Here is a 23033-nt window from a genome sequence, read left to right as displayed (position 1 = left end):
CAAATGAAATATTCAAAATCACACGAAAAACTGTTTTAGAAGCGAGAAAAATGTTAAGATAGTGTTGAAATGAGATATAAATAAACAGTCTTAAGGGAAATTTCAAATTCCATGCGGACAAACATATGAACCTAAACAGAAGTGAACGAACCATTGGAAATTTTTAATTTAACGAAGCGGGGAAATGTTCCAAAATACATTCAGAAAAGTTTCTTTAATTAGCTTACGCGAATTAGAGAGAGTTGCTGATTATGTTTTGAAATTCTTAGTGAATCTCCTCTATCTCATTTTAAATCTCTAATAATAAAGTAACTACTTCAAAAATAATCAAAATAAGAGTACTACGTTTGTCTCATATTGTTCTCATCGTAATTGGGGGTTTCTTTACAATGTTACAGGTATGCGAGACTCCCGTTATTCTTAATATTTTTAAGCCAAACCAAAATCTACGAATATAGAGCCGAGTGAAAAAGCGTTTCAAAATAATTGGGTTTTTATGCTGCATAGAGACTGCAAATAATGCTCAAACGATTTGAGTGAAATGAATTACAACCGCACGTGTGTTGGCATTTCGTTTCAAGCAACTCATCATTGCTTCTCAGATTTATATCTTCGTAAACATCCTTTCCCGCTACTGATCCCTATCAGGTGACAAACGGTCACTTTCAAAGCAAAAAAATGAGTGTTTTACCATTGACCTCCAAAAGAGTTATTTACCTAGGCATCATCTTTTAGTTTTACAAACAAACATCGCGTCTCCAGTATTCCAGACAACTTGGCTCCGATTTCTGTCGCAAATTATGTTTTATTTTTTGACGTGTTAACATTAACTCGATTTGTCGAATGATTAATTAAGCGGTGGACGAACTTTTTTGATGTCATCTTTATAAATTGTACACAGCTGACGTACAGGCAGCTAGTTATCGTCGTGTTTTGATCCCAAAACTTTCGGCTTTTCTATGTAAAGCAGCAGATAAAAGTAAATCATATTTTATTTAAATAATAAGTATATTATTGTATTATACCTACCTAATGGGAAATATATTTGCGTATTGCCATAACATGAACTTTTATGGAACTTACATAAATCTGTAAAACATGTCTGTTTAAAAAAAAACAAGGTAATTTATCAAGCGCCATTGTGAGTCCCCAGGCGAAAGTAAATTTCTAGGACGTTTTGCACGTAATATGATGTGCGTACAATAGATTATTTATACGACAGACATAATAATCCCATTTCATAACGCTATGTCCGCTGTCGTCACCAAAACTTATAATAGAGTGGCCAATTAATAATATGAAAATACTTGTTTGTTAGCAGTGTGCCGAACCCAGCATTTAAGTAGAGCCACGAGACTTCCCCCAGACGGGTTCGATGCCAAATAAACTAATCGTAAGTATTATTTATTTTGACAGCGAGTGTTCAAACGAGTCCGATTAGAAACATGGTCCTTAATCAAGACTGATTATTTTAATTCAATATCAGTTTATTATTCCAATCAAATAATTACGAGTATCTAAATCGACCGAAGCGGTTGAAACAATTAGGTACGGTTTATTTTTGAAATTATTTTCCTTTACAAGTAAATACACATAGGACATTGATTACTTATGTAAGTTTATATTTCGGATTTTAATCATTCACTTTACCTATATTTCTTGTTTTCATGGTCCCAGCTGACAACAAATAAATCAAAATGGTCCCTTGTTCAGCAATTGAAAAAACAATAGATTTTGGAAATTAAATAAAATACGCTTATTTAAATTAATACCCCAAATATTGGCAAGTTTTGGGGCTCAAAAATACCGTGAAATAACAAGTACAAAGTCCTGGATTCAAAAACTCTTTTGGAAACTGTGCTTCTCGCAAAATCCGTGAATTTGGCAAAATAAAACCGCGCGACCTTGATATTGTCCGAGCCGGCCAATATTTTTAGCATGCTCGATCCCGACCGAGGTGAAAGAGATTAATATGTCACATATGTACTCGGATTATGTCATACTACAGCCACCAGCATGTTGTCGATGACCTGTAACGCTGTAGTTCATTTGTTTTTACTTCCCGATGACGCACTTTTCTAAATTTCAATACACACCGAAGTGCTGGTACCTCATATCATGCTTTATATATTTGTAAATCAATGTTGCGATGAGTTAGATAAAATTATACCATCATTATGTAATAATTTAGCAATTTCAGTAGTCAATATAAAGTCGTTTGTGCTACGGTGCTACGAAAACGCTACGAAATATCACTTTATTTCATTGTGTCATTACCAGCCATTTTCCGCCGCTGTGCTTGCAGCAACCAGTTTCTTTTAACACTTTTTCCTTTAAATCCAATTTGTAAAGCTAGTTCTGGAATAACGTAGTGTAAAATGTTATTTTTACCGAGCTATTAAATCTACCACTAACGAGTTACGATCGGGGTAATAATTCATTGTTTATAGTCACTAACGCGTTCATAATACCGCGTCTATTAGCTTTTCTTACACCTAAAATACAATCTAGGAATACTCAATGACTGGTTAAATTGTCTAGAATCTAATTAAATAAACGTTTACACAAGACGTTGTTTGTGATATTAACAATCGAATCGAATCGAAAATCGAATGCCGTTAAATACGAAAACTTTGCAAATGAGCGGTACTCCTCAACTAGCTGACACTTGCATGTGTTAAAATAAAGTTGAATCTTTTTTCTTGCAAGTAAAAGTAACGAACTGCTGAATCGTTTTGTTGTTAGAAGACTTGGCTTTCGTTTATTGCATTAAATTAAAGCTGAAATTATATTCTTAGTATAACTAGATAGTGGACTGTGAAACCCAATAATAGTTTGTAATTATCACCAAACACAAGCAAATGTATTTCAGACCATTTCCCGAGATTTCAACGTCTTATTTGTATCACAAAATTTACGTGACAGTACAACGTTCGGAGTAAAGTATCGCATCGCAGTAAGAGCGCAATGTGACATATTAAGGGTGTCCTATAATTAAACTTGGGAGAAATATGGAATGCGGAACCTGTTCAGACGAATCGGGGTCTGCTCTCTCAGCGAAAGGCCTACGCTTCATCACCAGTATTTATAGAAGCCAAACACAATTCGTTTTCGTCGATGATTGTACCGGAAAATAAAAATTTATTACCACACGGAACGAAAAAGCATTCCTCAAAATAGATTTATTGAGTGTCTTGTTTATTTGGACGAAAAATAGAATGGCTTCACCTGATTAACTTTACCCAATCAAGACCGGATAATATTTATGTTAGGTTCATCTGCTCAAAATTAAACAAATAAATAACAAGTGTAAGTACAAACGTCTAGTTTATGGCCCATTTATAATCCTTGCAATTTATGAGCGCTACTAAAATTATATCTGGCTGGATAAAGTATCTGCCCATAATTATTACGGATTTATTATAGTTTGTAAGTGAAAGAACACATAAAGCACACGCAAAATGCTCGCTCGTATTTTGCAAGAACTATTAAAATCTCGGTGTGCGGTTTGTGAATAGTGTGTGTTAGCGGCTGCAAGCAAAATGTACTCAAGCTGTCACAGGTATGCTCTACACACTACAATAATAAACCCCAATTTACTATTCTAAAATCTTATTCTAGCTAGCAGATAGTTGGTATTGGGGCCGATTCTGAAAGTGGACCGTAAACCTAGTTAAATATATTTATTCCCACTAGTATAGTCATCTTGATTTTATGAATTTTTAAGTAGTTCTGCAATAACTTTTCTACTAGTAGGTGTAAGGTAGGTAGGATCTTCTGATGTAAACATTAACAAAAAACGTAATTTGTTTTGCTTTGTACGTCTTTCAGTGATTTTTAATGACTGCATTTCGGAATCAGACCCAACGTTACAAATATATAAAAATTGTTTATATTTGTGCATTTCTCACCAAGCTCCTGTTCTAGCACGTCGGTGGCGTCGCTTTGCGCTTGCACAGCGCCCGCCGAGGTGCCAGGGCTCTCGCCACCTAAGTAAACAACTTTAAGTAATCTGCAATCTTCTCCTACATATCGAACTTGTTTTGTTGTATTTAAATGAGCTTTTGTCGAAGATAGTGGAAGAAACCATAATTCCATTCGTTATTTTTAAATAGACAGAATATGTAATAGAAGAAATTAAAATTAAAACAGTTGTTTGAAGTGTAGTGCAAGATATAGAGAGTGTGAAAGAAGTTGTAAGAAAAAGTAAGAGCATGTAAGAAAGAGCTTTGCGTTTTACATCATTAGGTATTCATTTCATGCGGATTGTCGTAGTAAATATTTTTAGTTTGTAGGGATTTACGTAGACGATTTCTTAATTGAGTTGTATATTGTCCACCAGATGTGAATTTTAAATGAATTAGATCGTCATCTATAATATTTATAATAATTTTTAAGTCTTTGACAGCGGGGGGATGTTATGTAATTTTTTGCTTTAGTTGAAAAGCAACAAGAAACGAATTCAAAAACGGCCATAACGCGAGCCAGTGCCAGTGAGTCGACTGGGAATAAAAATACGCTGGTGACGTTTGAAGCCGAGCCAGATAATCGACTATTAGGAAACCATCGATTTATTGATGGGACGCTGGCATCCGCATCCATCGCAGATTGTTGGACATCGATGAATGGACTTGCATATTATGTACTCTTAAATCAAATCTAAAGTGCTTAGACCATTACTTTGATGTCGATTAATTAATTGTAAGTAGCACATCTGACTAATAATCATCAATATTAATCTGACAAATTACAATGAACTTGTACTTATATCCAGAAAGTTGAATTTCATTTACTTTAAACAAAAGACGCGCGAAATCATGTTTACTACAGTACAAATGTATTCTACAAAAGGTATATTTAGATCCAAATGTGATGTCAACCATTTGTTTAAGTTAATTTCAGCAGCAATTGGTGCTATTAATTCTGTATACAGGTGAGAGGCGAGTGATTGGCCGCTGTCCAGACTGTAGCAACCGCATCGCGCTCCTACGCAGCAATATACTCGGAGCACAACAAATATATATACGCACAATTCATTATACGTTTATTACTTTCTTGTTTCATATTATTATCATCACGTTAAAAAGAGTATAACAGAATTTTAGATTTTTATTTACAACCAATATCGTATTTTTTTAAAAATTTTTATTCAAAAATAAGTTTGTGCTTTTCAGAATCCGTTTCACTTTCATTACTTAATTTTTTGGAATAACGTTGATAAAAGATGTTACCAATTCTTTTATCTCACAATTTCGTGTATTTTTACACGTGGAACTAATAATAGCCGTTACAGACGATAGCTAGCCAATAAAACATAGCTTTATTTTGAGCGACGCGTGACGTATCAGTGACGCTAACGTTTCCGATACATTCCGTACAAGATGTGACCTCTACTGCTGTTCAATTTTGATACCCACCTTTCCTAAACGAGGGCCGCGCCGCCAAAGCCTCCACCAGGAGCCGCTGGTTCACCCCGCACAAGTTCGCCGTCAACTTTTCACACTTGCGATGGCAGTTTACGTCACAGTCTAAAACAAAACAACTCGCGGCTAAAGTTACGGGGCGGTCATCAAAGACCGCGCAGTAGTTAAACCAATCCGCTTTAAGCCGTGCAAAAGCATTCGGGGACTCGATAGGAATATGTACAAGTTAGTGGAAAGTTAGTTCTGATCGTGTCGTGTGTTTGTGTTTCATTGTCCGGAGCTCTATCCTAAACCTACCTTTCTTGATATGAACAAATCCCGCAGGAGAAGTTGGAGCTGATGAGTCGAACCCGGAGTCGTTGGATCCCGTGGAGGTTCTGCCGTCCGGATTATTTTCGCACTCATAAAATTCATTTGAATCCCCGCTCGAATCAGATTCATCCTCATCCTCTTCATCAGATGAATCTTCCGACGCTGATTCTGAGGAACTTGAAGAATGAATCACTTGCGGAGATTTCTTTTGGAGTGGACGTGGAGTTGCAATCAAGGGCCTCAAGGCTGCTTCTTCTTTCACAGGTCTTCTAGGACTTGGTGCAGGTTTCACTGCTACCTCAGGTTGAGGTTTCGCATCTTCTATTAACTTTTCTTCAATCTTAGGAACATTTTCAGCCTTTTTATCCTCTCCTATACCTTCTTGTTGTACTAATACTTCAGTTTTAAGTTCATTGTTTTCATTTGGAATGTTTTCTAAAACTGGCGTAATATTTACATCAAGAAATTTAGAATCCTTTTCATCTTCCTTGCTAATTGTATCTTTTTTATCGGATGTATCTTCTAGTGCAATAATACTGGTAGTCGTATCTGTAGGTGCAACATTTGTTACTGCACATTCTTCTTGTTTAACTTGGTTAGAAGAGGAAGGCTTAGCAGTAGATTCGACGTTTTGTACAGCTGATATCACTGGTGGTTTAAGTTTTTGGACTTTAGTTTCATTTCCAATAGGTTTTCTTAATACGTCTTTAACTTTCGAGTCTTTTTGAGTTGGCAATGTGACATTACTTTTCAATTTAGATTGTTCACTTGGAGAAACCTTTGTCTCATTTTTATGCTGAACTTTCTCGGTGGCTGGCATAGCACCACTGGATTTTTTTTCTTTTGAATTCTTAGATAGCAATTGAGACTTATTACTGTCATTAGGAGGTTCCGACTCTGTTTTCTTACTTAAATTACTTTTATTTTGGGACTCGTCTTTTTCTTGAAGATAAGTTTCCTTTGACGAAGTCGACATGCTTACTGCCTTATTTTCTTCTTTGCTAGGTATTAACGAATCCTTAGATTTTTTAAGCTGAGAATCGTCAGTCAAATTACCCATCTGTGCAGTGTCTTCTTTTTGTTCTTTTTTAACAGAAATGTCGGTTTCCGAATCTTTTACTTTGCTGACAGAATCTTCATTAACTTTATCGTTAGAAGCTGCAATTTTGTCAGTTTTCTTATCATGGCAAATTTTAGTAGGCTTTTCTTCTGGCATTATTGGGTCAGTTTTTGAATTATTTGTTTCAGCGTGTATAGTAGTAGGTGTCCCGATATTATCGCAAGCATTTACTTCAACTGACTTAATGAAAATTGGTTCAGCATTTGGCACACTACTTTCTGCATTTACTGTATCTTTCTCAAAGTTAGAAGAAGAATTATGTTCTTCTATTTTTAAACTCTGTTCCTCATTTTTATCTGACAATGCTTCTTTGGGTTCATCTTCTTTTATTTTTACGCCCGATTTTAGCTCTTCTGAACCAATATCAGTTTTTGGTACTTCCACATTCAAACATAAAGGTTCTATATGTTTTTCAACTGCAGATGCCTCTGAATCAGATTTATTTATATTTATTTCAGTCTGATTTTCTGACGATGGTTTAAGTTCTTTATCTATAACCTCCTGTTGAGCTGAGTTCACCCTACATTCCAAACCACTTTCGGCCATTTCATAATTATCGTCTGCATTTAATTCATGTTCTTCGGGAAACCAAAATAATGCTCTTCGTTGTTTTTCTCGACTTTCATCAATATTTTGTTTTCTTTTCAATAAATACACTGTTTCTCGTTTTCCAATTTTTTCCCAAAAGTTACCGTCATCTGGCTCTGGTGATAATGTTTCGTCAGTTGATGGTTTTGATTTCTTCTTAATACTTTTTCGATTTTTGTTAGTCCTTTGCGGAGTATTGATTTCGATATCTTTTTCAAGTTTGTCCCCTGTTTCTATAGCTGGGTATATGACACTGCTATACACAATTTCTTTCTTAGGTGTTCGTGGAATTTCTTCAACTGTAACATTTTCCACTTTGAATTTTAAAGGACTTTTTGGCGGAGACACGTCTACGTCTACTGATGAGGTAATCTTCGCTTTCAATTTTGGTTTTGTTTTAGGAGTCTCGTTTTTAATTGAAAGTCTACTCTCTTCAATGGAGGGTAGATCAGTATTCAATATTCCTTTTGGAAACTCAGTTATAGAATCTAATCTACAAATTGATCCTCCTGACGAAGATTTTTTTAAGCTTCGGCGTTTAGGAAATTGTCTGGCATCTCTAAACGATTTAAAACTATCATGTAAGGAATGATCCGATTTTGTCGTTTTTAAGGGATTTTCTCCATCATTACTTTTTCTTCTTTTAGTTGCTTGGAACAATTCATCATTTCTTTTAGCATTATCACTGATACCAACTTTACTTAAATCTAAACTAGTGGTGCTGAGATTTTCACTACGTATTAATGAGTCCAACAAACTAGCTTGTTCAGCTAAAAGCTCCATAGAACAACGCCGATCTGGAGATTTGCTAAGCCCACCTGTAGTGTTAGCCACAGGAGGAGTCGGTAAGCTTTGAACACTTTCTTCTATCTTAGAAGTACTCTGAGAAATATTCTGAGCGGTATCTTGAGCAGGAGCTTTTGATATACGCTGAGAGGTATCCTGAATAGGTACATCATCATCGTCGTTTCGTATTTTAAATTTCTCAACAAGCTTCGTTCCTAACGATTTCTTTTCTTTTTTACCCTTATATACTAATTCATCAGATAATCTTTCCCTCCATGACAAATTTTCCGTGGGATCTTCTACATTTGGTATTTTAGATTCATCTGTTGTATTTTCGTTATCCTGTTTTGGAAGATCTTCGTTTGGTTTTCGAGGAGAATCTCTTTCACGTCTTTTAATCGTGTGAAGCCTCACTACTGTCCTACCACGTTTTATCGTACTCCTTTGTATACCTGGTGACGAATCAATTCCTGTTTCAGGTTTTCCATCTACTCGCGGCATGAAGGGACCGTTTTCTATACTAGTGCTAGGTTCCTCTTGTTTCAAAGATGTTTTAGGACTACTAGTGCTAGGCTCCTCTCGTTTCGGAGATGTCTTAGGACTAATCACAGGGGCGGGCTCATTTTTATGACGATACCTGTCCTTAGACACATCAATATCAGCCGTGTTGATATTGATAGGGCGCGGAGTGTAAGTTGGAGTCCCATATGTTCTTTTCGCAATAGGAATTCTTCGTGGGCTGTTTATTCTTACCGGACTCGCAGAACCTCTTTCCGAGATCGTGCTGAGAATGGGAGAATAATTTCTCCCAGAACTGGTTATCCATCTCGAAGATATGGGCGCTCGGGAGTAGCCTCCGAGCGATGAGTGGGTACTGTAGCTCCCGCCGGGGTTGAGATAGGATGCACTGTACGAAGATCCGAAAGGTGGCACTGAACTTCCATAACTGTAGGACGAACCGGTATACGAGGGTGATCCACTAAAGTACATGTTCGATATATGCTCCGAGTAGAGCGGCATGGTGGCGCGTCGCGGGCGCGCGTGGTGCCGGGCGCGCGTAGACTGGGCGCGCGCGCAGGTGCCGTCGCCCGCCCGCCCGCCGCCCGCCAGGTGATCGATACGCGATGATAAATAGACAATAATGTTCTCTCGTGACTTCTTCGATCGGTCGGAAGGAAGTTTTATTTCTAATGTCGAAACGCCTACGTTGAATAACTTATTTGCACATGCTTGACACGAATAACACTCAAGCGTCTATTTTTAGTCAAATTATTGTCACCGACGAAAAATGTAACACGGTTTCGGTTTGCAAACAAAGCAGATTATAGCACTTAGCACAGTCATATTCATGATATTATATTAAATTAATCAAGTCGATACCAACGCTGAGGTTTAATCGCTCGTAACAGATAGATATGACATATGGTTTGTACAGCGCGGTGCGGAAATTATAATTTAATTTATTACTCAACAACTGACACTTTGAAGCTTTCGGGATGATGTTCGTAATGAACCATCTCTCAATTAGATGCAGTGCAATGCTCTACATTTCAACGGACAACTTTATGTCTCAGAAGACCACTATATCAAAATAAATACTTATTGCGCCAAAAAAGATACCAATCATCGCACATACACGCTTGTACAAACAAACATTGTAAACATGAACGATATAGTAGTTATTTAACGATTGCAACCTTTGTCTTGGACTAATGAACGCATTCTACTTAATCAACCACGCAATTAATTGTTTATATGAAAAGTTGCAAAACCTAATTGAACGGTTATATGTGATGTGATGAAAGATATTATAACGTCTATAAATGAGTATTTATTTAACTGTAAAGTATTACATACACAAGTTTTCAAAACTAGATCTAAATGATGTTCTATAAAATCTCTCTGCTCAAAATTAAGCTGTAAAGTTCAAAAGTAAACCCTTAAATGTAGAGTCATTACTCACTTAATCTTTGCCTCTGTCGGTCTTTTCGGTGGTCTCGAACTTGACTTGATTTTCGTTATGTAGTTTGGTGTCCAAAAGAAAGTCCAATCAGAAACATTATTGTTTAAGAGGACGCGACTGGAATGGGGTCACCCAAAGGGCGATGGAGCGTGCTATGCTCGGAGTTTCCCTGCGTGATCGAATCGGAAATGAGGAGATCCGCAGGAGAACCAAAGTGAGACATAGCCCGCAGAATCGCTAAAATCAAGTGTAGTGGGCGGGGTACATAGCTCGTACAGCTGATGGCCGCTGGGGCAGGAAAGTTCTTGAGTTGCGACCACGAGCCGGAAGACGTAGCGTGGGCAGGTCTCCCACTAGGTGGACCGACGATCTGGTGAAGGTCACGGGAGGTGCCTGGATGCTAGCGGCGCAGGACCGGTCTTTGTGGAAATCCTTAGGGGAGGCCTTCGTCCAGCAGTGGACGCCTTTCGGCGTCTACTATACAGTGTGTCCGGGCATGTAGTGATCAAACTTTAAGGGCGTAATCTATGGACAATTTTATCGGTGAAAATACTTTAAAGGGGCTTGACCCATTTCTCGCATATTTACAAGGATTTAAGTTTTTAATTTTAAGTTTTCACCTCTTCCTTCAAAAACAAGTGATAGCGTGGGTAGTTTAACATTAATAAGCAAAAATTTTATATCATGCGATAGCCAATAAAATTATCTATTAGTAAAAGTAGAAAACAGATACAAGTTTCATACATTTTAAGGGTGTAAGAATGGATTTAATTAGAAATAAACACGATTTTTTTCACATCTTTTTCAGTTATTTCCCACACAAGAAAAACCAGGTCGTTAAGGTATGTTTTATTTGCATGTTATTATTAGTATTTGAGCTATTCTACAAAACGAATGTAAATTTATTAGTCTACGTCTATTAGTTTCGACGTAATTGTTGAACAAAGATACCCCTTCCCAGCGGTTTCCATAGCGCACGCGACATGCGAAAATGCACTGCCTGAAAGAATTACACAACCTATTCCGATTACTATGGAAACCGCTGGGAATGGGTATCTCTGTTCAACAATTACGTCGAAACTAATAGACGTAGACTAATAAATTTACATTCGTTTTGTAGAATGGCTCAAATACTAATAATACAATGCAAATAAAACATACCTTAACGACCTGGTTTTTCTTATGTTGGGAAATAACTGAAAAAGGTGTGAACAAAATCATGTTTATTTCTAATTAAATCCATTCTTACTCCCTTAAAATGTATGAAACTTGTGTCTGTTTTCTACTTCTACTAAAAGATAATTTTACTGGCTATCGCATGATATAAAATATTTGCTTATTAATGTTAAGTTACCCACGCTATCACTTGTTTTTGAAAGAAGAGGTGAAAACTTAAAATTAAAAACTTAAATCCTTGTAAATATGCGAGAAATGGGTTATTAAAGTATTTTAAAGTATTTTTACCGATAAAATTGTCCATAGATTACGCTCTTAAAGTTTGATCACTACATGCCCGGACACACTGTATATAGTACTATTAAGTAATCGTTAGTTCGTTTCAGCAATAGGATAATGATTTCGCACAGAAAGTACTTCTAGCATTTATTTTTTCTTCGTGTTTCCTCTCTGGTTCACGTACCAACAGATTTATTTATTTATTTATTTTAGGAATGACAAACAAATGTGTTACAGAAATTAACTTATCTACTAGACTTATGTACTAATATTTTGCAAGATGCAAGGAAAGAGCTGTGATGCAAGGATATTTTTGTTTCCTGCAGCGTCTATCACACAAAAGATAACAAATATTATGTACAGACGACGGCACGTCAAATTAACCACTGTGGGTTCTTGTGCAGTTGTAATAGAGGGCGAGTTTGCAACACAAATGGGTAGCCTGATCAGCTGTCGTGTGTACATTACTCTAGAATTTGATATTATACATCAACATTCGACGTCACCTAACTGAAACAAATTACTGAATTAAGTGGCTTCTCTTTTTTACCCCACTGCGTCAGAAAGAGGGTTATGTTTTAACTTGATGATTTTCATGGACAGTTACTTCCACAGTAACTGTCTGTGTCATAACATGGGAGTGCGGAAGATGCCCTGGATTACATTCGTTACCTATCCATTTCTGGGAGAATCGCGTTCTCTTAGAAAGCGAACGGAGCTCTAATTAGATAATATTAGGAGTTATGTAATCGACACCTGAAAAAAATACTTTGACATTAGAAGTAGGTACAACCATTAGTACGACGTTTGATGACCCATTTGATTTTATGCAAAACATGCTTTATGCAAGACACCTTGAGAGAGACTGCGGTTGCCAGTTACCACTTCTACTGCCATCTTCGGCAGCTACCGAAGTCGTTGCTTACGATTTGTGTAGGTTTATTTGCTGAAAATAAACTGAAACACCATAAATACAAAACTACTGACAGCTGAGTCACTGGCGGCGTAAATCTGGCGAGGTCTTCTCTGATCTCATTGATTTTTTTTTCATTGAGAAAAACGCAAAGCTAGCTTGAGTTGGAGAACAATAAAATCTGTATCAGGCGTTGGTGGAACTAAGCGAAGTCAACATCATCTCTGCAGCAAATATCTGCCTTTACCTAGAAATATCTGTAAAAACCTTTATACTCAAGTTTGTCATAAGTTAAAGAATGTATTTGATGTGTGTAAATTATGGGCGCTATTTATACTGAATTGCCACTCATTTGTAATTTTCCATGCATTTTTAACCAATAATTAGTAGGTATGTGTTTAATAGTTAAAATAAAACCCAGATTTACCATTTACTGGCACTGAAGTGTGTAATGCATACTGGTTGTAAGGTTAGATTTAATGTAGACTGCATCGAACAATGAGAACACATCTTACAGTAAAGATAAGAAGTTACTATCAAACTTAACACGTCAATGACTATTTTTAATTTTCAGCTATTTTACACCGTCGATTCGTAAAATAGCATAAAAAATTGTTTCAAAAACATTAAGTTATTACTTACTGTTTTTGAAACAATTTTTTCAATAGTTTGTTAATTTGAAACGCCCAATGCATGGGCAACACACATCTTGCACATTAAAGTAATTCGACTTTTTTTAGGCATCTCAAATACTGGGAGGTCACGCCTCAATATTTTTTTCTATGTCCCTGGTTAGAAAAAAATGTAGATGTGGCTGTTCCGTAGGGCTTTTTCAGTTTTTTTTAAAGCAGTAATGTACGAGCAAGCAACAAACACGCTGAAGCTGCGATGCTTGGTTTATTTTAAAGTGCAAAATAAAGCACGCGTGTCATCTCGTATATGACAAACACACACCGGAAAAGCTATTTATTACTTAATTCAAGTAGTACTTGTATCATAAGAAGGCTCCACTGCACTGCAATAATGATAGCTATGTCCTTTTTTGGGCTTTTTTTAATTGATTTAACAAAAAGATAATATACTTGTCAAACTTTCGTTTTCTAATTTCATTTCTTTCATTTTTCTTTTCATCTAAGGAAATTAAAAACAATTGCTCTAAAAATAGATAGAAAAGAGATATTAATCATTAATTAGTGGACCCTTCATTTTGAAATAGGTTCGAATTCTTTTTGAAAGGGTTTATCTATGCAATAGGAATGTTTCCTGAGTTAAAAAGCAAGAGTTTGAATTAGTCCGTCAAAACGTACTCGATACGTGTATTTTACTTTTTCAAAATAATGAAAATTGAAAGAGATGAAACGCGCCAAAGTTCAAAAGAAGAGGTAAGTACGTGACATCAAGGAGTGCTTGAAAGTGTAGCTCTGTGACGTCACGCGGAACTTCAACGTACCATAATTTCGTAATTACTTGTATACGTGTAAAATATACGTGTCCAATATTTTTTGATCATAAAATTGACGGACTAAAAGATTTTTTAGGAAACTAGCCTATTGACTGTTTATCACCCTCCTTTATTTCGCTTTTTTTCATGCATTTCAAGCCTTATTTTGCAGCGAAGCTCTTCTGATTTTAGATGGTACCTTCACACTTGAGCTCCTGCTGGAAGAATCCATAAAGCAGAGCGCCGCAGTGGTCGCAGAACGTCGGCGACATGAACTGGTGCGGACGGAATCGGTGCGGCACGTCTACCTTGAATCGCTCTCGCAGGTACTGCAAAAAGAAAAGGTAGGAAGTTAGTATTATAGTGGGAGTCGCGAACTAAAAACTAAAAAACCTTTTATCTCATGCCTTCAACAGCCTTATAACACATGTGACGTTATTTGTTAGGAGGCTAATGAAAATTTTTTTTAAACTGAGAGAGATAAATCATTCCCATTCAGCGATGCGTTTAAAGTCTTACAATAATTTTGGTGATGATAAAAAAATATTGGACCTTATTTTGAGAGTTTGAGCCCAGATGACTATGTTTGAGTTCGACCTGCAGTAGGTAATATTGCGTGCGTGGTAAAATGTTTCTAACGAGAAAGAGTGAGCTGATAAATCAGTATACTTATATGCAGAAAACGTAGGCCGTATTATGAAAAAAGCAACTTGTGAGAAGTTTTCAACAACTATTACTCAAGCAGTTCATGTTTGCGTGTCTTTTATCAATATATCATGCCAGTTAAACGAATCGATATTTATCATGTCAGTCAAACAATTAAATGTAGGTACATACTTACCTACATTTAATTAATACGAATACCTAGTCGTATTCAATACTTATTAATTAAAAAACGTTAGTAACCGCACATTCTTACCACTGTGGCATCGGAATACGCCGGTGAGCCAGGACATTTCCCGAGAAGCTTGTTGTGGCACCTCTTGTGGACAGCCGTCTGGCACACCACGCAGCGGTAGCCCTGCTTCCCGAATCCCCACAGGAACTCCTTACAGAACGCACAGAACGTCGGCTTCCGAAAGAACTTCGCCACGAACCGGTGACCATTCACTTCGTGGATTCTGAAGTCAAGCAAACACTTAAAATTAGACATCTCAACTCAAACATCATTCGACCGAACCACAATGAAAAATAAATATACCTAGTTATTTTAATCGAGCATTGTTAAACTTGTTTGCAGTGAAAGTTGTTAAGCAGTTGATTGGTTGGTTACACGATAGTGTTCACCCTAATCATTAAAAGTAGCCTAACTTATGTACTAGCTGAAAATAGCGCAGCTGTTACATCCTCTAGTGCAGGGGTTCCCAAAGTGGGGGGCGCGGACTATTTGTGTAGTGAAGTATTAAAAAACCTGCGATCCCTGAAAGGATACATTCCAGACTGCTGATACGACCTATAAATAAACCTAATAAAGGAGGGGGGCGCGGATTCTTTTTATGGTCGAAAGGGGTCTCAAATAAGTTTGGGAACCCCTGCTCTAGTTGTTATTCATTTTCTAGACGACCACTTACAAAATACTATTTACTAGCGACCCGCCCGCACCCATGCTTCGCACAGTACATTTATTATACTTTAAAACCGAATGAAAATCCGTTTCGTAGTTAAAAAGATTTAAGAAACATAGGGACAGACAGAAAACCGACTTTGTTTTATTTTATAACTAGCTGACCCGGCGAACTCTGTTCCGCCTTAACGGCAATAAATAAGCCATCGCAATTTTTCCTTATTTGCTCACCGTTTAGACCTACCCTGGACTACGACAAACATTTTAAAACCAAAATCAGCTCAATCGGCCCAGCTAACGAACAGCAATTCATTTTTATTTATATAGATAGATTATGTAGAGATTGATAGTGATAGTGACTAATAAATAAACACCATTCTGTTACCATGGTCAAAAGTGACAATATGACAATAAAATATTGAGCATTGACTTCCGCTATCTAATTTGGATTTAGCAATATTTTATTAGATCGAAAAAATCGATACTTAATCTATGTCAATCGATGAAATAAGTTTGTTTGTCACAGTAATATAAAAACCACGTAGGCGGCTCCGAACTTGATGGATAGCTGATGATAATAGTTGGCCAGCGCCAAGAATGCGAAACACGAGGATGCGCATAACGAGTCAAGGAGTAAGGTATAAGCATAAAGTGGAAAACAAACTTCTACAATATGCAGTCGGCTGACAGGAATAATATTCGCTTCCAGTCGGAAACAGCATCGACTTTACCATACGTATTTTACTTAAAGTACGATATGGTAGTATGTAATTTGATAAAATTATGAAACGCTAGCTTTCCGCCCGCAGCTTCGCCCGCGTGAAATTTTGTCCGTCACAGAATTTTTCTATCGCGCGCGTCCCTGTTTCAAAAACCGGGATAAAAACTATCCTATGTCCTTTCCCGGGACTCAAACTATCTCTATGCCAAATTTAATCAAAATAGGTTTACTTTCGCATTTATAATATTAGTAGGGAAGTAGCGATGTCATAGCAGTGATTCAGTGAACCAGACTGTGTAATTTTAAAAATCTGCTGTGTGTGACTGAAACGGTTTACATATTGGCTTCAGACAAGTCGTTATAGATTCGTCTTCGTCTTCGGAATGCCAAGATACGTCGTTAACATGCATGTGAGCTGACACATTGGACAATGTTTTTTGTTTACAAGTACAGTCAGCGTCAAATAGGTCGTGACTACCAAAGTGGCCAAAAAATTGACAACACGACCTTATTCCAATTGGAACAAAGACGTGTTGCGAACTTTTTGGCTACGTTGGTCGTCACGATTATACGCTGTTTGACGCTGACTGTACTACCAAACATGTACCGACGACTGCACATCAAGCTAAAGCGTGGTAGAATCTTATTTAGTCGTTATAAGTGTGATTTTGGAACAAAAATGTATTTTAATGTTTTGAACAATCAAGAAACTACAAAGAAAGTTCAGATGAAAGACCGCACCGAATCGTGGCACTTTATTACACTTGTTACATTTAAATTTACCATTCATGTGGGCAGGTACTACATATTATGCGAGAATTTGTGGTGAAAACGAAAATAAATTATTTGGCAACAAACTACTGTTAGCTCCATCCTGCTGTGCTTTTCACTTCTTTGACACCTCATTTGCATAAAATATTATCTGTTTACATATAAAATAATTTTCATTTAGGGCGTTAAATACAAGCATTTATCTTACACTTCTACTATTAAAACTTTGTTATTGATTTCAAAATATTACAGAAAAGTAAGTATCCAATTACTAATCTACATACATATTGAAAAATCGTATGGTATCTGAAAAGATAATCGGATCGATCACGGATCCACGTTGGAAACATGTCCAAAAAATCCAGATTTTCGCGAACTACTGAGCAGTCAAGCGTTTGACTACAAAGACAAGACAAGAGAATGTAAGTACTTTTGAAGGGCGTGTTATGTCTACAAACGTTTACATTACAAAATTAACTGCTGAGGGCGGCAAGCTGTATTGTACATTACTGGGCAGACATAACATTCAATTTCACACACCATATGAATTGTTCCCCTGGGTAAATAGACCTATTATACTTTCAACAAAGGTGAAAAGTCTCGCGAAGACAGACGGTTGGCCGCAGTTCAAAGCGATTAAGACTTACAACACCTCACGTGCGGACATTTTAGAATACAAGAGATTTTTTTAATCGCACAGCTATTGGCCATTCTTATGACGAAATGTCTGGTTCGCCCCCTGCTTTTTTTATAGCAACCACTATGGCAAACTTCCATTTTTAATAAATCCAAAACATTTAGTAAGTACGAATAGGTACCTACTTATCTACGCAATGTCTGTGTGGTTAAATCATTCTAATCTGTGTATTGGATAGAACATAAAGCATGTCGGTCTGGCTTAGTCAAGACAGCGACTTCGTAAAATAATGACCGTATATTCTGTTTACGACAGAGAAAGTCGTCTAAGTACCTACCTGTATCAGTTAGTTAGAAATGTATACATACAGTGTGAGTCACGTTAAAGTGCACATATGAAAATAGATGAAACTAGACCTATTTTTATCGACAAAAAATAGGTCAAAAAATTTATGAGATTTTTTTTAAATTTTTTATAGATTTTTTTTTCTTCCAATTACTTATTGTAAAGAAAACGTAATAACTTTTAAACTAAGAGGTATATTCTGATAAAATAAAAACAGTAACAATGCTACATAACAGGCAATACTAAAAAAATACATAAAATACACAAAAAAGGCCAACAAATATTAAAAAATGATACTTTTTTAAAAAAATCTTCTTTTAAATTCGTGTTTTTTTGGTTATTTGATAAATTTCTCCAAAAAATGCCCCTATAACCGGTGGTTTTTATTACTTTGTATTATTTTCTATCGTATTACTTTTGTAAAACCAAAAATCGCATGTCTCTACCCCTATCACAACGTTTGCAATGATCGTTTGAACTAAGCCTCTCGGGGCGCGCCATTCAACGCTTCGTTAACAACGAAACTGAAAATGGCTCTAGATTTGTAATTTTGATAAAGACAAGTTAGATTTCAAATAAAAACAAAAGATTTCGAAGTAAAATAAGCATTTTAGTTAAAATTAAAATTGTCTCTACCTGTAGCGGAGAATAATGTTGTGGTAGGCATTTTTCAAACGATCATAGCAAATGTTGTGATAGGGATAGAGACATGTGATTATTAGTTTTACAAAGGTAATACGATAGAGAATAATAAAAAGTAATAAAAACCACCGGTTAGAGGGACATTTTTTGGAGAAATTTATCAAATAACCAAAAAAACACAAATTTCATAGCAGATTTTTTTCAAAAAGTATATTTTTTTATTATTTTTTGGCCTTTTTTGTGTATTTTATGTATTTTTTTTAGTATCGCCTGTTATTTAGCATTATTACTGTTTTTATTTTATCAGGATATACCGCTTAGTTTAAAAGTTATTACGTTTTCTTTACAATAAGTAATTGGAAGAAAAAAAATTATATAAAAAATTAAAAAAAAATCTCAAAACATTTTTGACCTCTTTTTTGTCGATAAAAATAGGTCTAGTTTCATCTATTTTCATATGTACACTTTAACGTGACTCACACTGTATAGTTGCACTGTAGATCCATATAATCGTACATAAGATGCATATAGCTACTTATTATAAGGTCATGTGTACAAATGGATGAGGGAAGAAATTAAACTACTTTTATACAGTGATCGACAGTTACATATAACACAAATCAAGATTTGTTTATTTGTTTCATATAAGTTAGTAGGTAGGTACATAAATTAAATTATTATACAATGTTATCAATCACCGTACACGGATTTTTTTTTAAGCAGCATAAAATCAAATTGCTTTCTCTAGAAAAGAACCTTAGAAAAGACATCAACGGGTGCTTACGTAGCCTCGTAGCGCCCTTAGGCTACGAGTCCTCTACGCCGCTACGAGCCGTAGCTGCCTTCTTGTCGAAAGACATCAACGGGTGCTTACGTAGCCTCGTAGCGCCCGCGCCCTTAGGCTACGAAACCTCTACGCTGCTACGAGCCGTAGCTGCCCTGTCGAAAGCGGTTATCCGACTTCCGATGCTACGAATCGTAGCAGTTTTCACCCTAATCGTAATTCCGAATTATGAAAATTTTAAGAAAGGTACTTTTTAAGGTATTTTTTTGACTTCAAGACGTAAGTAAAGACGGCAGCACATTATTTATTTCATTTCATCAGACTAAATATTTTTGTTGCAAAAATCATCTGTTAATAGTATTAGGGAGTAATATGGATGGGTTCGCTACTTGTATTCGAAAGTTGATAGTTCGATTTTTATTATATCGAACACGTTGTGTCGGTAATTCAGTTGAGCGATATTTTATTCCATCGATGCTTTATTGGTGCGATGTGATGTTTGTGCGAAAAATATGTATATCAAAATTGTTTGTTTCTCTAATATAAATAACTAGCTGACCCGGCGAACTTTGTTCCGCCTTAATGGCAATAAATAAGCAGACTTTTTTTTAATTTCGAACGGGATAAAAAGTATCCTATGTCCTTCTCCTGGCTCTAAACTACCTCCCTGAGAATTTTCAGCTAAATCGGTTCAGCCGTTCTTGAGTTATAAGTGGAGTAACTAACACGACTTTCTTTTATATATATAGAATAAATGCTATTGGCTCCGTGCACGATTACAGCGCCAACTAGCGTCCACAACTTTGTGGGCTCTGTCACATTGACATTTAGGTCGTATATTTGTGAAAAAATATCGAAATGAAAAAATAACAAATATTTTAAACTAATAAATTGTTGTGATACCACGATTTGGGTGGAAAAAAGGTTTTGAAATCATTTTGGTCATTCAAATCAAATGAGGTAAGTCCAAAAAGTGTGTTTAATTTTGATTGTGTCAGGGTTTGTTTACTTCATTTATAGTTGTAGTTTTACAGTAAAACAAAAAGAAAAAGCTACTTTAACGGTTTCATTATATAACAGTAAATATATTTAAATGTTTCTGTATCGCTAGTAATAAATTAAATATCGTTTTCAGATCGAAATGAGTATCGTTTTGAAGACCGGGTTTGTGAGAGTTACAATATCAAATTCCAACCACAAACCGTATTTAAAGGAAAGTTGTTGGTATTGGCTGGACAAGTCCGAGATGTAGAAGAATTAAGAACAAAACAAGGGCAGAGTTCAATAATTCACGCTCTCATCATAAGGCAAACATCTGTGCACAACAACTACTGTGACTCATTTTTGTACTACCACGTTGTATAGTTTAGTTATTTCCAAATTGTAAACGGCTATTAAAACAGCCCTATCGAAATACAGTCCACTCTTTTATTTAAGTTCCCAGTAGGACCCTTTTCATGCGATTAATTAATGATATTAAAATGTATTATGTAGAATCGCTTTGCCATTGACAGATACATCTGATGACAGAGCTAACATTATTTCTACTTTTGACCACCATGAGCGCTGCGATAGATTATGTCCCCCCCACCTAGTACTTCGCACCCAGCGAATAGCGAAAAACCCTATGGCGATTGCTCATTACCATAAGGATAAGGTCTATTAATTGTATTAACTGTTCATTGTAGGTACTCACTTGTGGTGCTTGATGGCCCCACGCCGCTGGGTGATGCGCTTGGCGCGCGAGAGCCGCGGCGCTTCGCCCTCGCCGCACGCCGCGCCCGGGAACCACTGGAAATTGACAGGTAATAATGTTAATAGTATTTATAATATCTTCATAGTTCGTTCGTTCGTTCGTTTCAGCCAAATGACGTCCACTGTTGGACAAACGCCTCCCCAAGGTTTTCCACAATGAACGGTCCTGCGCTGCCCGCATCCAGGCTCTTCCCGCGACTTAGAATTGCTAAAATCAAGTGGCAGTTGGCGGGGCACATAGCTCGTAGAGACGATGGCCGTTGGAGCAGAAAAGTTCTCGAGTTGTGACCACGGGCTGGAAGACGTAGTGTGGGCAGGCCTCCTACTAGGTTCGTTCGTTCGTTCGTTTCAGCCAAATGACGTCCACTGCTGGACAAAGGCCTCCCCCAAGGTATGTGTGCCCAAAAGGCTGACAGGATTATTACCACGCAGCATTATTTTTAAATTGATAAGATACTATTATTACTCGTACTGTATAATGACCCATGATCAGAAATTCTCAAAATTTCGTAGTCGTCATACTCGTAGATACATTACTCATACGTTGGCCTTTACGCTTGAGACTTGTCATATACACGGTATTCGCTCATAAACTTTGACACGGATTATAGTAACAGCGCATACAATAGGAGTATATTAACTATTTTATAGTGCTTCCTGCTTTGTGATTTCCAGTGCGTTCATCGTTAAATTACACGGGGTATGGTAATAAAATCACTCACGCTATATGGTTTTGACCGTTCTATTTACTCATGTGGTTTAATTGAAACCACTATTTTTATCTTTCATACTTACCAAAATTATTTCCTGTGGTCTTTAAAGTATGTATGGTTTAATTAGAAGAGCGAGATTGAGTGTGTTAAAACAATTAAGATTAGCTGACTTGACTGATTGCCAACAATCGTGCGCCACTAAAAAGACTAGACAACAATAAATAATATTACAAAGATGCATTTACTTCAGTAAACACGGAACGTCGATGTAAAAAAATACGTGGAGTGAAATTGAATGAATTTATGCTTTCATTTTATGAATTTATACCAACAAATTGTTGCCAGTATGCGGTTGATTTACTTTTATGCGAATTTCGAGCCATACGTTAAATGCTCGAATTGCGTAAATATCTATCTACGATTTCATATGATTATTTGAATTTGGCAATCGTTGGAGTGCAGTGATGCGCGCACCTTGATGCCTGCTAAAATAATTTGTGTTGGTTTTAAATAAAATCCGTTTACCATGCAGAGATAAATTTAATTGAGTGAGCCGGTCGTCGATTTCCACGAAATGAGAAATTGGACATTGACATACCCAGAACCAGGATGCCATGCCGCGGATGAGGTGGCGCGCCGCATCGCCAACTCACGTCACCACCAGCGAAGACAGACAAGTATGTATGTCATAGCCAATAACGGCGAATCGTGCACTCATGTAACGCCCTTTCAGCAGAAGGGACGCTACTAGATGCAACAGCATTCATAGAAAGCGTTGCTTCGAGCACCAAGGTCTCTTTTACGCATTCCCTGGCATAGATCCGGGCGATTACGGCTTTGAGTTATAGTATGTATGGCTAATGGCAAAATTGAGAATTCGTTTGTCATGTTATTCAGGTTGGATGGCGTGAAACTGGACACGTGAAGCGTGGCGTGACTCACGAGGGCTGCGAGCCGGCCTGTAAGGGCAAGCCCATAATACATACAGCACGCTATAGTACTACAATACAACTTATAGTTAACTATGTACTTAGTTTCATTGTGATCACGTATAGAATAACTCAGGACGTCCTCGATCGCGCGGTATTAAATAATTTCTG

The 23033-nt window shown here is 36.8% G+C and overlaps 1 protein-coding gene and 1 long non-coding RNA gene across 7 annotated transcripts in view; one reads left to right on the top strand and one right to left on the bottom strand.

The window, feature by feature from the left end:
- The window catches only part of Pkcdelta (Protein kinase C delta), a 37089-nt gene that overhangs the window by 12758 nt on the left and 1298 nt on the right, over nt 1-23033 (bottom strand). The window contains exons 1-6 of one of the 6 annotated variants that reach the window (XM_028310584.1): nt 22532-22706; nt 21162-21256; nt 14921-15122; nt 14201-14330; nt 5418-5528; nt 3912-3989 (exon numbers count right to left, since the gene is read on the bottom strand). In XM_028310584.1, coding sequence (XP_028166385.1) covers nt 3912-3989; nt 5418-5528; nt 14201-14330; nt 14921-15122; nt 21162-21256; nt 22532-22549 — 634 coding nt within the window. In that variant the 5' untranslated portion in view covers nt 22550-22706. Of the gene's footprint in view, nt 1-3911; nt 3990-5417; nt 5529-5720; nt 9316-14200; nt 14331-14920; nt 15123-21161; nt 21257-22531; nt 22707-23033 lie in introns of those variants that run through there. The other 5 variants (XM_028310583.1, XM_028310580.1, XM_028310579.1 and 2 more) reach the window with 5 other exon arrangements.
- On the top strand, nt 21841-23019 carry LOC114357112 (uncharacterized). The gene is made up of 3 exons (XR_003656277.1): nt 21841-21920; nt 22466-22610; nt 22831-23019. It is a non-coding gene; the product is annotated as an uncharacterized LOC114357112 (long non-coding RNA).

This window comes from Ostrinia furnacalis, unplaced genomic scaffold (assembly GCF_004193835.3).
Source record: "Ostrinia furnacalis isolate ACB-3 unplaced genomic scaffold, ASM419383v2 OfSCF3032, whole genome shotgun sequence".
Taxonomy (NCBI): domain Eukaryota; kingdom Metazoa; phylum Arthropoda; class Insecta; order Lepidoptera; family Crambidae; genus Ostrinia; species Ostrinia furnacalis.
This window is presented reverse-complemented; position numbering and strand designations above follow the sequence as displayed.